The sequence below is a fragment of the Antedon bifida genome, chromosome 2 (assembly GCF_963402885.1).
Source record: "Antedon bifida chromosome 2, ecAntBifi1.1, whole genome shotgun sequence".
NCBI classification, from domain to species: domain Eukaryota; kingdom Metazoa; phylum Echinodermata; class Crinoidea; order Comatulida; family Antedonidae; genus Antedon; species Antedon bifida.
The window spans coordinates 35,893,658-35,911,097 of NC_136227.1; the positions used below are offsets into that span (position 1 = coordinate 35,893,658).

General features: G+C 33.6%; 1 protein-coding gene across 1 annotated transcript; it reads left to right on the top strand.

Annotated features, from left to right (window-relative positions):
• The first annotated feature begins 1,759 nt into the window (after positions 1-1,759).
• LOC144834701 (uncharacterized) lies at positions 1,760-16,006 on the top strand. Its single transcript, XM_078689595.1, has 21 exons — positions 1,760-1,765; positions 1,847-1,997; positions 2,373-2,511; positions 2,871-3,064; positions 3,284-3,457; positions 3,712-3,942; positions 4,089-4,761; positions 4,900-5,067; positions 5,147-5,316; positions 5,753-5,870; positions 6,364-6,467; positions 6,750-6,797; positions 10,018-10,063; positions 11,031-11,245; positions 11,520-11,687; positions 12,116-12,355; positions 12,763-13,432; positions 13,677-13,844; positions 14,405-14,574; positions 15,414-15,537; positions 15,865-16,006. The coding sequence occupies exons 1-21, from the start codon at positions 1,760-1,762 to the stop codon at positions 16,004-16,006; spliced, it is 4,119 nt and encodes a 1,372-aa protein (XP_078545721.1).
• Positions 16,007-17,440: the final 1,434 nt, after the last annotated feature.

The window sequence follows — 17,440 nt, forward strand, 5'->3', positions numbered from 1 at the left end:
TCCCCCCAAAACGCAAAAAGGCGTGATTTTCAAGAAAATCATACTCATTGAAAAAATTTTCAAAAAAATATGAAGTATGAGGGATGATATTTTTAAAGAATAGTTGAAATGTATGGAAAATAGCAATTTTCTGGGTGGAGCTCCACTTTAAAATAATTAACGCTATACAATCATGGTTAATTAGCAATATGAACATCTTAGCGCAGTTGCTTATGTTTCTTTAAAGGGCAGGTGCGGGCAAAAAATTTCTATTGATCATACATTCCAATAATTATCGATCTATAGTTTCCCCTATGTTTCATAATTTTTGGGATTTTATTTGTGTTACACGAGCTTGTTGAAAATAAGCACTTTCTGATCAGTGGGGGGATAGTTCAAATTACACAGTAAAATCTCTATTCTTTTGTACACAAATTTTGTAAATAGAGAGGCATTTTAAAAAGCTATGAAAAATAAACGGTGTGGTACAAAATGTTTTCAGATAACTAAATATAGGTAATATAACTTGAATATTACATTTCTGGTATTTTTATTCAACTTCAGCTTTTTATTTTCATGCTATAGCAAAAATTATCCACCGTATATCCACCATCTTTTTTTCACCTTCTAGGGAGTCACCAGACATGTTATTACATTAGGTTAACTACCTAACTACTGAAAAAAAGTCTTCCTGGTTTTTATGGAAGAAGTTTGCCAAATTTTGTATTTGGCCATATTAAGGGAAATTCATGTTTTTTCGTCTTGATTTCTGTTACCAATATTTGATTTATGTACAATTAACCAAATATTATATTTAAAATCCATGCCTGTACCTGAGCTTTAAAGAGTATAGCAAGGTATCAAAACATTCCATGCTGATTCCCAATTAACATAAAACGTACGGCCCTTTATCCCTCATGGAGTGCGCACTTCACTAGGAACACCATACGGAAATTGGGCTCTCTCAAGTACCTGGGACACGATTATAAAGGAGCTAGGCTGCAGTTTGGGGGCATTCGGAGCAAGTCTTGCTAAGCATCAACTCGGTAAATTACTGTTCTACTGTTTGAGGTTGCAAAATGCAGTACATATTCGTGTGTCTTCTTTTAAGGTTAGTATGTGTGTGTTTGTCATTATTCTTAGGCTCAGTTGCAGTGCGTTTATATTAGTACGTTAGTAACAGTAACAAGCGTAGACACGGTTTGGTTAGGTCAGCCTATTAAGCAAAGGAATTTATTTAGTGGTAAACAATCATTTGCAAACATTAATTAAAGAGGTATTGTCCCCCAAAAACATGAAAAAATGAAGATTAATAAAATCAGACTTTGAATAGATTATTTTGTAGCTTTAGTAAAGTTAATCATTAAAACTGTAGAAAAAAAACTGGATAAAAATAATGTTTTCAATTACAAAATTACAAAATAAATGGTTAAATTCAACCAAAAACCCATTGACTGGCAACCAAATTGACTAATTTTTGCTTTAAATTCCATTTTTTTATTAACATTTTTTTTCGATACATTAAAATGGCATATTCAACAGTAAAATGTTAAAGAATTAATTTTTCAGCGGAACAATACATCTTTAATGTTTCGCTGGTTCGAATAAAACTTAATAATGCGTAACAAGCATAGACACGGTTAGGTTAGCCTATTTAAGAAAAGTTGTCTATGCGTTATATATTTAGTGGTAAACAATCATTTGCAAAAATTAACCAATGTTTCGCTGGTTCCTATAATTCTAATAATGTAAAATTGTGTCCTCATCAGACTCTTTAAACATGGAGGCAAGTTGTATTCAGTAAGTTGTTTTGGTTGGTACTATAGTATTTTTTTGTAATTTATAATAACTCTTTATTAATAAAAAGACTAACAAAATAAAGTTCGATTTCAGTTTGTTAGGTTTCACTATCACATTATCTGATGAAGTTGCAGTAGAAGATGAGCAGTTTAAGAGGGCTTTATATGAGGAAACAGAGGACGCTTTGGCCAATGTACACACATGGCTCTATCCAGAAAGTAAGAATTGAACTAATATTATGTTAAACATCGGAAAGCGTATATCCAAGCGACGATCAACAATACTTCGTAGGTCGTAGGTCGTCAAACATTGAATACAAAATTGATTCTTTGGGGCAAGTGCCACTATTGTAGTCTAAAGCTCTGTCTACACTCTCAAACTTTATGTGACAAAAACATTTGATGTGCTCATAATTATATAGACACTATGACGTCATACCACTACCATATTTAGGCACATCACTTTTTTATAAAATAGTGTAGACAGAGCTTTTAGGACAAGTGCCACTATTGTCTTTTGCACCACCCTCCTCAAAAAATAGCAATATCAGTTCACTGTTTGATTTATAATTATTTGTGTATTCTTTCATTCAGTTTCAGATACAAGTTATAGAAAAACTGAACGATCGACTCAGTCACTTAAACATTTATTTAGTAAAACGTCATCTGGGGAAGTCGGAGCATTGGCGAGAATAGCCGTACTGATGGAAAGGCATGTTGAAATTGAAAGAAGGTTTGTACAAAGTTACATTATTTGTATATTGCAGACAGATTTACGTTACATGTTTCATCACGTAGTCTCTCTCTCTCCCTTGAAAATGTTTCCGTCATTCCGAAATTACGCTTTCCACGATTTGCTTCCATATTTTTCTGTTTTTGGCAGGATGGTTTGTTATTGTGCTAAAGTCTACATTTTTTCTTTTTAAATCTTTTTTTATTTGGTTTATCCAGTTTTCTGTTGGTCGTCCTGGTGGTCTTATTACTTTCTTTTCAGCCACTAGAGCACAATAACTGCCCGTCTATTTGGTTGCCCTTTTGAAAGTAAATTATAATACAATAATTTCAAACATTGTTCTAATATTTTAACAACAGGAATCTTGTTTCGCAATACACACCAACATTGGAAGCGTTATGTGAAGAGATAGGATTTGGGTTCTATCAGACAGACTGCAGCAAATTAAAAAGATATAGAACAATCAATGGAACGTGTAATAACCTAGATACTGTGCATTGGGGTGCGGCACTTACACCAATGCCTCGGTTTTTGGCGCCAGATTATGCAGACGGTAAGAAAATAATTAGCATTTATCAAGGCAACAGACTGTCTTTCATATATTTACTAGATCGTTCGTTAAATTTCCTTCCAAAATGAAAGCAACAACCCCCCTGCGTTATTGGATAATCTACTCTGATACCAAAGAGATGAGATATATGCTTATATATGTGTAAATTGGCCTTTATGCCGTAGATCTTGGTTTATTGTGTGTACAAATTCTTTCTTGTAGGTGTTAATGATCCTCGTGAAGCGCCAGCACCAAGGTTCCTTCCAAGTCCTCGTCTTGTTTCATCGACTGTTGTCCATGAGGTTGTAAACTTAGCAAAACAGTTCAACACATTGGTGATGCATACAGGGCAGTATCTTGACCACGATATAGGACATTCGCCAGAAGAAGAAGGAGGTAAGAAAGAAAATTACCTTTTAAAACTTTGCCAATTTGTAGTTTTAAGTATACTTTACGTGAATTGTCCGCGTGTAGTTATAGGCGCAGAAACTTGGTTAACACTTTTTGGACGCAACACAACGCTGTGAGCAAGTGAGTTGCCCAATCACAAGTGACGTCGTGATTGGTCAAATTACTTGCGTTGCTTCCAAGTGGGAACCAAGCCTAAACGTTGTGTAAATTGTTAATAACTCGATTCTTGATTTCCACAGACGAGGAGTGTCACTGCACGACCACCGACAGATGCTTACCAATCAAGATTCCTGATAATGATCCGTTTTTCAATTCTTCATCTTGTATTGAATTTCTACGTTCGTCACCAGTTCCCGGACTTGATTGCAAACCTGGACCACGTCAGCAACTCAATCAGATTACATCCTTTTTAGACTTATCGTCTGTTTACGGCTCGCACGATAACGTATCCGCTGCTCTACGTAACCAAGGTATATTTCTAATCAACTATAACTACTACATAGATTGAATTTCCGACACAAAATTGAATTTGCAATAATTGTATAATTTAGTTTTTAATATTGATCTGTTCTATTATCATGTGGTAAATTTTAAAAACTGTTTTATATGATTTCAGATGATAAAGCCTATTTAAAAGTTCAAGAAAATCCTCTTGGAGAACCATACAAACCGTACCTTCCAGTCGATGAAGAATTGGAAAAATGCGTAGGAACATCAGAAGACGTAAGATGTGTAGAAGCGGGCGATTTACGAACATCTGAACAACCAGGCTTGGTTGCTATGCACACCATATTCATGCGCCAACATAACGCTTTTGCTAAGATACTGTATGATATAAATCCACAGTGGAAGGGTGACGTGGTATTTGAAGAAGCAAGGAAAATTAACTATGCTATTTGGCAAAGAATAATATATAACGAATTTTTACCAATTATTATTGGACGAGAAACAATGTTAAAATACGACTTGACAGTATTAAATGATGGCTTTTTCCTTGGTTACAATACAAAAGTAGACCCATCAGCTGTTAATGTTTTCTCTCACGCTGCCTTCAGATTCGGTCACAGCCTGATACCTTCAGATCTAAAACGTGTTAACCCCAAGTTTGAAGAGGTTTACCCCAGAGTTACCCTGAGAGAGGCGTTCTTTAATGCAAGTTTTTTGTTTGATCATGAAAACGGAGGCTTGGACTCTATTGTACTGGGCATGTTGTCAGACTCTCTCTCAAAGGTGGACACAAATATAGATGATGACGTCACCAAGCATTTATTTGCAGTCCCAGCTGGAGGGTAAGTTTTCAACTTATCAACCTCACCTTGATGGAAGTTTCAAAGTTAGGCCTATCATTTTTGAAATTTCATTATTTATTGAAATAGTTTCTATTGTTGTTGTATAGATGTATAATATTAATTATATCAACATTTCAGAATTGGTTTAGATCTTGTGGCTCTAAATATACAAAGAGGGCGTGATCATGGACTGCCAGCTTATAATGAATGGCGCTATTTTTGTGAACTTCCCAAAGCCAAAAACTTTGACGATCTGAGAAGTGAAATGAGCGCGCCCAACATCAGGAATTTACAGAAGGTTTACGAGTAAGTAACCCATTTAACTAAAATATTGTATTAGTAGTGTGTTTGAACGCTGCTGACACGTGACAATATTACTTTTCAGGTCAGTTGATGACATCGATCCATTTATTGGTTTTATATCCGAGACGGCCGTAGACGGCGCTCTTGTTGGCAAGACCCTCGGTTGCATAATAGCCAAACAATTTAGAAACTTCAAGTTTGGGGATCGTTTTTGGCACGAAAATGGAAATGGAAAACAAGCTTTTACAATCGGTAAGTTACATTTAAAGAAGAGTTTTGTCTTTCTTATAAAAATATAATTAAGAACCTTTTATCAGTTACCAGTTTTAAATTTCTTCTTCAAATCAACTTTTTCTTCCAGGCCTCATAATCTGTTCAAAATGATGAGTTTTTCCACATATTTTTGTTATTCTATTTTTGTTTTCAACATTTTTAAAATAATTTATCATTTATTAAATTACTGTTATTCTTGTGTGCGGCCTTCTTCTCTTCTCAGTTGTAAAAAAACTTGAAAACCCTATAAATCAAATATTCGTAGACACCTTGTGGTTACGTGTCCAGAAGAATAAATAATGTGTGCCTATAAAGCAATATAAAACATATGTCGGCCAAAGAATGAATTACGAATTTTATGAGTGAAAACAAATATCCAAAACATTGTTTTTTTTTCATATTTTTATGTATACAGAACAATTAAATGAGATTAGAAAAATGACAATGGCACGTGTTTTATGTGAAAATTTGGATAACATAGAAACCGTTCAACCTCGAGCGTTTGAAGTGGCCGATGAAGACAAAACATCAACGTAAGTTTAACCAGATCTGGTAACTGATATAATAGTTATATTAACCATAAACCATACTAATCTCAACGATTTTGTTGGATTGTGATAATCCCGTGAAGGCTTGGCCTATGTTGAATCTTTAAAATCGGTATGGTTAGAGTGGTTAGTAATTGTTTAATCAGAAAATATTGTTTGATGTCCTATTGCGCTCTGTCGTTCTCGTGATAATCATTGAGGTATTCGTTAATTATATCGTTATCTAAAAATTAGTAATCTAAAAATTGTATGCAGCTAATTCTTTATTAGTCATTATGTGACTATATTACGTGGCGTGCTCCTGGTAAAACAGATACGGTACAGTTCGGATGGAATTGTGCGTAGATTTCACTCAATTGCTACTTACATACTTTGACGATACAAATAAATTATATAATATATAATGTGTTGTAAGATAAGCATTTTATTTGATTTAATTTAAAAAGAAAATAATTGTAATGACGTCATTATGTTGCAGTGAAAGCACAGGGTACGTCACTCATGGGGAAAATAAACGTGTGTCGTGCGGAGACTACGGAGCAATTCCTACCATTAGACTACAACATTGGATTGAGTACGAAGGTAATACTTCTTTTAAATTATTTTCTTATACACAAAAGTTACTTAGTTACTTACTTACTTATTTTTAAGTACAGTCTCTACTGAAAAATACGATACTTCGATTGCCATTGAAAGTCGGTAAGCTCGCAATAATGTTTGGTTCCCACTAGAGACGTAACACAACGAACTTTAAACTTTAAAAAGTAGAACTAACAAACTGGCAAAAAATAATAGAAATATAAATACACATGATACATAATTATTACTTAATTAGTAATTTATTTATCGCCGTTTTTTTTCCAGAACCTTTGGTTGAACTCGATTACAAAGCTGTTGACCTTCAGAGAGGCGGTCAGAAATAATACCTTAATAGAATTACGAATTCAATTCGGTTGTTATATTTCCCAACATTTTCGATGGTGGATTATTGAATGTTCGATTCTAAAGATCTGTCCACACTATCAAACTAGTTGGACAAAAAAAACTGTGTATATTTGGGCACACCACATTTTGTTGTCACATAAAGTTTGATAGTGTAGACGGAGCTTTAGAATAAGAATCATACTTTTACCATTGGCATAAACATCATTGTTAGGTTAAGATAGTTAAAGATGTATTGTCCCTTGAAACACAAAAAAATGAAGGTCAAAATATTCTAAATTTAAATTGGCCATATCAAAGTAATAATAAAGTTATTCACTTTAAGTCGAAAATTTGAGTCAAAAACAACAATTTTACGTAATTAAAAGCTAAATTAATTAATTACATTTCGTCTGGAAAATCGTCGCGAGCGAAAGTAAACAAAGATTTCAAACCACGAGTATACATTATGCATGATGCTAATTAGGATTGTTTACAACTCTTCACGGTTGAGAATTGAAATTGAAATTGAAATATATATTTATACTGGGTAACCTCTTCAGTCAAAGACTGGTCTCCCAGAGGGCCCAGTTGGTGATCAGTGGCTGTGATGTACTAATACACCGGGGTAACCCCCTACTCGTCTCGAAAGATGTACTAGGTTCTTTAAAGTGCACACGAGCTAGATGTGTACACTGGACCTACGGTTTATAGTCCTTATCCGAGAAGACTCGTTCTACCACCAGAACCATGGAGTGAGTGAGCCTCGAACCCCTGCCGATGTTATGGCTACGTAATTACGGTTCCACTGTCTTAACCGCTCGGCCACTCACTCACTGCAGGTGAGGTGAAGGTGTTTTCACACAGATCGCGAGGAAGTTTTATGAGTATGCATACAGAGTAGCCAAATAAGCGTGTTGCATTATGAGGTATATTTTGATTGAAAACTTTGACTGGAAGTCAAAGTTATTTTTTGAACCAAAAAACGTCTGTATTTCAGTTAAATGATTTTTTTTTCGACTAATTTTTGGTGAAAGTTAATAACTATTATGATACTTCAAAATGACCCACTTTTTTTCAAAATCTTTTATTTTTTATTTTTTTGGAATTTGACAAAGGGACAATACATCTTTAACATTATAATTTATTTAAGAATTTAAATTTAAATAACAAACTGTAAAAAAAAAACATTAGAAAATAAATTCAATTTATGAATACATTTATTAGTTAATTTTATAGGTTTCTATAAATTAATGATTTTTAATATAACGTATATGTTACAAATTGTATTGTTTACGTTGTTTTATTTTCCGGAAGTACCGGTGTTTTTAATACTTCTTAATTCTTACAAGTATAATTTCGAAGTTGTAAATTGTTTTCCATTTGTGTTCTTGTTTAATAATTTCCAGGGCCCGGTATAATAAAGAACTATTACCAAAAAATAATAGTAAACTGAGCGTCGAGTGCATCGCGCGCGCGTAATGTTTATCTTACGATAACGCGCCATACTAGGCCTATGATCGTTTGACGGCTTATAAGATATAAATTATGTATCTATTTGTTTTTTAAGAAACTTACAACTTATGTGAGAAGTATTCTCCAGTAGTCCCTACTTGAGAATTATGCATAATTCATTAGAATAATTAATACCTGTTATTAGTAGTCAATTAACTGTCTGTTAATAATAAAGATTAAAATTCGCACTTGAGGTAACAATTCCGGAATTCAAATTGTTTGGAAATTTCGAGAATATTTTGAAATATTTATTACGTCCTGTTCCCGTGACATCTTATTTTGAATAAATTATACAATATCATACATATTAGAATGCATTGTCTTATTTCGCCCAAAAGTTACTAGCTACTTATATGTTTAATGTAAAAGTGCATAAAGTTAGCCCCCACTCTTCTATCATTTCTCCTCTTTTTCTCCACTCCTTTCTACACCCTTGTTCTACAACCATTTCTCCAACTATTTCTCCTTTTCTCTTCACTCTTATGATGATAGGTCATTCATCTATTTCACCTTCGTTTGTGTTTTTGAGGTTTCTAGTGGATTAAGAGGATTATATCGAGTACTTCTACTTATCTTAACCATAAGTATCATTGATCACTTAGCATCCGTAGTAATTTATTCATCTCGAGTTAAAGGGGGGTGTGGTGTAGATAGTATATAAGCCGAATTTATTAATAACAATTATTTATTATCCTCGGTAAGAAAGCGGAAAGCAAACAATATGGCAACAATCGGTATAGTTGGATTGATTCCCATCTTCTTTTGGTGAGTACAAAATATTAGATTTATCTAGAAAATTAAAGTATTCCATAAATTGAGAAGGCAATATACATGGCTGCAGTCGCGTGCTCAAGTTAGTGTTTACTGACCGACAGACATAGTGAGCTGTAAAAATATTTAAAAAAATGTTAACATCAAATGTATGTTTTCAAAAATTATTAATTACTAAATCAACATTTTCTATTATCTTTGTTTATTGTAGTTTAATTGCATCTTCAACTTCACAAATGTTAAGTAGTAGTAGTAGTAGTAGCGATACGTTTGAGTCCTCAATAACAGGTAAGATAATATTAACCATTAATTATTATCTTCTATATAATTAAGATCAAACTTTCCATTTTACACAAGCCACTTATTATCATAATACATGTGTAACAATATAAGAGGATTAACCTATTATGTTATTTCGATGTTTCGCCATTTATTACGGTATGCCATCATCCGATAATATTGAATCAACCACAGTGGTGTTTTGTTGAGGTATGCATTAAGACCAACTTAGACGACGAGGCCCGACCAGATTGTTTAATCAACTGAGTTGTAAAACAGGTTAAATAAGATACATAACGAATGTAATCGTGATTTTATTGTAATATAATGACAATAATAAGGTTTGCATGGCGAAATAAATGTTGATATAAGTTTGCGGTACACCACGTATATTTAATTCTGAAAATAACTGTTGAGTTTCTCAACAGTTCTTTTTAGAACTTAAATTATGTATTATTAGCTAACATTGATTTGACCAAAAGTTCCACTGATTAAAATGGAGAGAAATCAAACAAACATTAATTTGAATCAAATCATTTTCAATATGTCTTTAACATTGTGATTTTCTTTACTAATAATAATCAAAATCGTTTTATAAAACTTTGTTCATAGTTAAATCTAACTTTTAATTACTTTATTTTCTTAGTTGATGAAATCAACAGAATAGAAGCAGATTTAGGACAAAATAAGAGGTATGTTTTTTACTTGAGTTCTTCGATACATTGTACAGATATTTGACAAGAGATTTTTCATAATGATACATTCAAAACTGTAATTATCTGTTATATTTTAGCTTCTTCTGTTTCATCCTAAAAGCGCGCCTGTATTCCATGTTGTTCGCGCAAATGTACGTAGACGAAACAGTATTATTACGCAAGCGCATTAGTCAACGCTTTTGATTCTCGTGAATGAATTCGCCTAGTGGACAATTCGTCAGTTACCAGTTTTTATTGTTGTTCTTTTTATGACGAAATTGATGAACCCATGAAGGTGATTTTGAAAATTAGGTCATATTTACATAATCATAAGCCACTTAAAATATTTAGATGATTCAATAACAAAATGAACACCCGGATTTACATTTTTATGAATACCAATGTAAATGTAAATTGGGTCTTAAGTTTGCCACTTAATAGCTTTATACCATATGGACATGAAATCCGGAAAATGGGCACGCCATACGTAAACCACTCTCATAATCTGTGTTTCCTAAAACAAATCAAAAAACTTATGGCCACTTAAAATCAATTCTTGTTTAACTTTTCAGGCAAGAATTTGTTGTAATAAAATTCCTTACTACTGTTTCAAATTTGCGAGAAAGAAAATAGGAATTAATAACATTATTTCAATTCAATTCAATTTATTGTCATAAGATACATCATTGTGAAATAATATTATTATTAAATTCAAATATAATGTTAATAATGTTTACCTTTTTTGTTGAAATCGTTCGTGGATACTTGTTTATTACTGTTTTCCAGATTATATACATTCTCATAGTAAAATGTGGATTGTGGTCAAAATATCGACTTTAAGCAGTGACCCCCATAAAAAACATTAATATAGATACCTGTACAAATAAATAAGTTTAAAAAAATAAATAAGTTTAAACAAATAAATAAGTTTCGACATTAACACGTATTATTCTTTTACATTTAGACAGCATCCACCTGGCTTCGAACCAGTCGATCCAAACCTCGTTCCGTCCATTCCTGGTCTATGTCCAGAGAATGGGTATGACAAGACACCCGATGATTGTTTAGGAGACCAAACATATCGTAGTTTTGATGGTTCTTGTAATAATCTACTTCGCCCTAATTGGGGGAAAGCCATTGGCCCTTTGGCTAGGTTAATGGCTCCAGCTTATGGAGATGGTGAGTACAGTAGACCTACGAACGTTGGAAATTCAAAACTTCTGTACCTTTTTTAACTCCTTTTTCTCCTTGTATTTAAATTTGGTAATTTATATACAAATCTGTATATTTTCTAAATGAAGCAGTGATTTCAAAATAAAAACAAATGAATTAAATACTGTTATTGAAGATGTATTTATTGACATAATGTTATAATAATAATAAACAAAAATGGGTCACACCTAAGAAAGTATTTATCTATTGTAATTACTTATTTTTGTTTTTGCTCTGCAAGGTCGTAGTACACCACGACGGGCCACTGATGGCTCAGAACTTCCGAATGCAAGAAAAATAACCTCAACAATAACTGTGAAAAAAAGTCCTGCTAGCAAGAAACATACAGCACTTTTGATGTCATTTGGACAGTTTCTGGATCACGATTTTGCCCTGTCTCCAGAAAAATGTAAGTTAAGCGGCGCCTTCATTTTAAACTTATCCGATTATCTGCCTTGATGTAATGTAGGACTTTATTTTCTTAAACTTCATCTACATGGCAGAATCCCCAATAATCTTGGTTCCCACTATGAGGCAACTCAAGGACGTAAGCGAACCGTTGGTTCCCACTAGAATACAACGCAAGAACGACGTATGGGATGCGCGCCGTAAACTTGGTTCCTAGGACACAACGCAAAAACGTATGCGCGCCGTAAGTAAGTTGACGACGTGATAATTCATGCGAATGTCGCGTGTGATTGGCCAACTCATTTACGTTGCGCCTACATCGTGGGAACAAAGCTTTAAAATGTTACGAACGTGCGCGCATTGATAGAGTAAGTGAGAATTATCTGTGTAATTTCTTTGTATAACTAATGATCTGTGTCAATATTTTAGTAACTGTTTGCACGAGCTGTAAAACACACGGTGAATGTTTCCCGATTCAAATCCTTAAAGACGATTACTACTTCCGAAATAAGAAATGTCTGCATTTTACGAGATCCCGACGAGTAAAGGGCGCCGATTGTGATGAATATCCCGAGGAACAACAGAACATCATATCCTCCTACATTGACCTCTCCATGGTGTATGGAACTTCTGATGACATCATCAATTCTGTTAGAGACCAAAATTCTGGTAGATATATCTTAAACTATTTTAGGCCTATGTCTAAATTATTTATAGTAGATTTTTAGCTTATCTTGAAGTTTACAATAATCCTATAGTATACAAAGGTATATCTATGTTTAAACAATGCTTATAAAACATTGTTAAGGTTTTAAATGTAACTATACAACAGGCCTACTGAAGAATGATTATGTTAGTAGCCTAGTTGCAGTAAAGGTTAAGCTCAACCAATTTGAATTGATGGTCCAAACAAAATGTAAACGTTGCCAAATGCGATTTGTTGTTTCAATGAGAACAGTTTTAGCAAAATGGTCTAAAACGTTTCAAAATGCGATTAGAGGCTGCTATTCTATGCACCTTGTCATGTACTCGAAAAGAAGAGAAAGACTCATAAACATTATTATTTTATTTCACAGATATAGGACTTCTGCGTACTGCACCAAACCCACAATATCCCGGAAGAAAGAAATATCTTCCATTTGACCATGATAACTCCATGTGTTTTGAAGATGGCGATATCAAGTGTGGCCTAGCTGGCGACTTCCGAGCACCCGAGCAGGTTGGCCTGACATCACTACATACTATGTTCCTTCGTGAGCACAACAGGATTGCGACAGAATTATCCACAATAAACCCACACTGGAATTCAGAACGCCTGTACCAAGAAACAAGACGAATATTGATTGCAATGTGGCAGTTTATAGTTTACAATGAATATATACACTTAATCATTGGCCCAAAAATGTCATCTGATTACAACTTGTATCCACGTACGCAGGGAAGCTCGCGTAATCACTATGATCAAACCGAAGACGTCACAATCCTAAATGAGTTTTCGACTGCTGCCTTCCGTATGGGCCACAGTATGATACCATCATCATTCATTCGTGTCGACGAACAATTTAATGAAGTGTACGATTCATTGGAACTCAGTGATGTTTTCTTCAATGCTACGCATTTATTCAATTTTGCTCAAGGTGGAATGGATTCCATAACTCTTGGATTGACTGCGTCACCAGTCATGAAGGTTGACAACTTCTTTACACAGCATGTATCCAACCATTTGTTTGCCGAACCTGCCGGTGGGTAAGTACAGATTTAGATTAGAGTCTGCAGCTTTGTGCAACGCAATGACGTAAAGCGCAACGCAAGCTAGTTAACTAATGACAGTAGGATGATCAATCGCATCTTGGTCAAATTACTTGCGTCTTTGACTCCTTGCGTTGCTTTCTAAACTAAGTTACCAGAAGACTAAAATTACTGAAGTCAGTGAGAGTTATCAAAAAGCCAATCTTGAAAAATATAAAATTCTGTTTTTTTTTTCCATCAGACCTGGTAACGACTTGATATCGATAAACATCCAACGTGGTCGAGATCATGGAATCCCAAGTTATACCGCTCTTGTGTTTAAATGCTTCGGGGAACAGATTCGTAATTTCCAAGATCTTGGACCTCATATAGACGACGAGCTTATTGGTCAACTGCAACAGTTATACACGTAAGCATACTAATTAATACACACAAATTAAAAATATATTCATTTCATAACTTATGATAATATTCATTAACATGTTCATTTCTTAGCGTATTCATTTTCTTAACGTATTCTTTTATAACACATTCATTCATTCATAGTTAAAACAATGTTAAGAAAGAATATGATAAGAAACACTAGTTGACGACCGATTTTGTTTAAATAGCGCTATACATCTATAGATGTATTTTTTTATAGCACCCTCTATGTTTGGATGTATTTTTAGAACAATGATAGCACCCTCTATGGGTTGGTCATGCTTTATATACAATCTCCAGATATTTCATTTTTCAAAGTCAAGACCTTTTATAATGTACCACTGGGTGTATATAATCCAAGTAAGCAGTATCTAGGTTTAATGTTATTGATTTTTTGTTATACATTGTTAATTGTTCCTCTAAACGAGCGCCACCAGCGGGCGTTTGGATTTCTGTTGGTATTGGTAAGACACGCCATGTGTGCCAAAATGTTTTCTTTTTGCGAGTATCAGGCCGAACTATTGAAACACAATATTAATTTTCCAGGAATGTTCATGACATCGACCTGTTTATTGGTGGAACGGCTGAAACTCCTCAACCTGGAGCAAATGTCGGCCGTACACTTGCGTGTATCATTGGTGTACAGTTTAACAAGTTCAAACATGGCGACCGATTCTGGTTTGAAAATGAAGGAACAGTTGGAGAATTTACAACAGGTTGGTATATTTTCATTTTAGCCTTTTTCACTTATAGTCGGTTTATTTTGACGTGTTTTAATAATAATAATAATTATTCAACATCAGACAGTTTACATTGTTTATAGTCAAGACACACAGAAGCCAAAGTGGCTTGTCTTTGTAGTCTCAAAACATAGACGGGCGCATTACAATTACAATAAATGATAATTTTGATAGACAGACGACAAAAAAATTGAAATTCCTAAAAAAAAATATATACAAAGTGAGATCAAGCATAATAAAAACATTATCATAGAAATGTTGTTGCCTTACAAGGTCACCGCTTCAATCTACAATGTAATGATAAACTGACGCAACAAAAGACATTTGGAGTTGATTGGTTTGTGCAGTTGTGACGTTTATTTATAATTTTAGACGTATTTTATTAGGACACTCACTGTTTCTTGAAAATAAACACACCTCAAATACGGGGCGCCGTCCGACACACTACCTATTCTGTCCTACAAACCATTGTTTGTAAAAGACTAACCATTGCTTGTAAAAGTATGTTTGTTTGTTTGTTTTTCTTTTACAAACCACAGTTTGTCTTTTTATTATACAAAAACCATTGCTTGTCTTTTACAAATCATGGTTTGTAGGACAGAATAGGTAGTGTGTCGGACGGCGCCCCGTAGGCCTACTCATTCATTGTATCTTCCTTGTGATTAACACTGAAAACATTGTTGGAAGAATTTCATCTGGTTGTGGAATAGGTATTAAATAAGTAATAATAAGTTCGCTTATATTATTTTTTGGTTGTTCTAAAAAGAAATTTTATTTAATACTGAAAACATTATTTGCATTATTTCGTTACACAGATCAAGTCAATGAGATACGAAAGGCATCTTTAGCCCGAATCATCTGTGACAATTTAGATAACGTCGCCCGCATCCAACCAAAAGTATTAGTAGAGCCTGATGAAGGATTTGTTGGCCATATAAGGTAAGTGTACAAATAGTATATAGAGGGACCTTTTAGGAGACATAGATGTCAGATTATAATAGTAGAGGGTGCGTGTTGTACGTGTGTGTGACCGAGTTATTGAAACCGCGCTCTAGAGTAAAGTAAAGCTCTGTCTACACTACACTTTGTGACAAAAACATGGATATGATGATGTCATATCACTTTTTGGCATATCACTACCATATTTGGGCACATCACACTATAGTGTAAGATAGTGTAGACAGAGCTTTACGGACACAAAAACGTAGAGATTTCCGACAAAAACTGACCATTAATTATTTTCCAACATTTTTCTTCTTTTTATAGAGAACCAACCGAAGCACCACAATTCCACTACTTCGGACCGTTCTTTCCTCGACCTCCTAAACCGGAACCCGCCAACAAAAGAGTATCATGCTCCAATACTGGTAAAATACCAAGACTTAACCTCAAAGAGTGGAAGGAATAATAAATGAACCTAACATGTTTTATCTTCTAGATAAACTGTTTCTATAATTTTTATCGGTTTCTTTTTTTATATAATATTAAGAAATGTCTAAATTTTAAAATGGTGAATTTAAAACGATTGTGTGTCAAAACAATAATTTCTATCGGCTTTGATTTTAATTTAATTAATAAAATTTATAAGAGAACGAAAAGCTCCCAAAAACTTATTATTATTACTACTGTAGGCATATCTCTTAAGACTTGCCACCAAATTTCTAAAGTTTGGCTTCCACTTGGTCGCAATAAGTTGACCAATCACAAGCGACAGTTCGAATGATTCATCGCGTACTGATAGGTAAAATTACGGCGCGCTTACGTTAGTCACAGTGGCGGGAAATAAAGCTTCTTTTTACGTAATGTTTTGATTTTTATTCCGTCTTTATAGTTAAGACACGCCGTGTATGCCAAATTATAGTTTCATTTTTAAGTACATGTATATTAAAGCCAAATATAGTACTTAGACTACTACCTCATATGTAGGCCTACATTTTTAAAAGAAAATTGTTATAGTTTGAATCAATCAATGTTAAGATTTTATATTTATTTATTTATTTTAACGTATACGCCCTCTTTTTATCATTCATCATTCCTCCGTTTTTTTTTATATAATTATTTTTTTTCATACAATAATCCTTTAACCTATTGATCGTATTATGTCTTCTCAAAACTTACCCCTAGCTTACTCAGAAAAAAGAACAAAATAAGATACGATTATCAAATCAGGAACACATATTTATTTGATAAATACCAATAATTTGTTCTTGAGCTTATGGAGAATTTTGTACTCTGTATTCCTTTTTTCCGAAATAAAAGATGAAATGAATGAAATATAGATGAGTTTACACAGCTAAGATACAATGATTATATATCTAAAATTGAATGATAAAACATTTTGTCTAAATGTTGTAATAGAAGAAGGCAAAATATAATATTGACAAAATTAAGTTAGGAAAAAAAATATTTGACATGGAGAGAAAATGGAATAATATTCAATAATTCCTCCATGATTTGAAATCATACATTTTTCGACATTACAAAAAAGATATGCGCCCTCTAGTGGTAAGTATAACTTGAGGGACATTTGCAAGGCTCTGTATATGATGGATGTAATGTAATAAACATGCGCAGTTAGTGTATTATGTTGTGCAGCTATATCTCGTCTTTTTTGTCTTCATTTATTTTTGTTGACTTGGCTATTTTACTTTTTATTCTTGCAATTATACATACACAGTATCAAGTTTGGGTTCCAGACAGAGTTTTGTCTTAATATTAGTAAACAGATAAATATTTTTGCACATATGGCGTTTCATACGTATACTACTTGAGCTTGGATATTTTAGACAAAAACCGAAATATAAAAAATAAATAAAAAAGACAATGTATACAGACTTGGGGC

Coding starts and splice junctions, on each gene's coding strand:
- LOC144834701 (XM_078689595.1), top strand. Junction 1,998..2,372: donor CACATGGCTCTATCCAGAAA/GTAAGAATTGAA, acceptor TCTTTCATTCAG/TTTCAGATACAAGTTATAGA. Junction 3,065..3,283: donor GGCGCCAGATTATGCAGACG/GTAAGAAAATAA, acceptor TCTTTCTTGTAG/GTGTTAATGATCCTCGTGAA.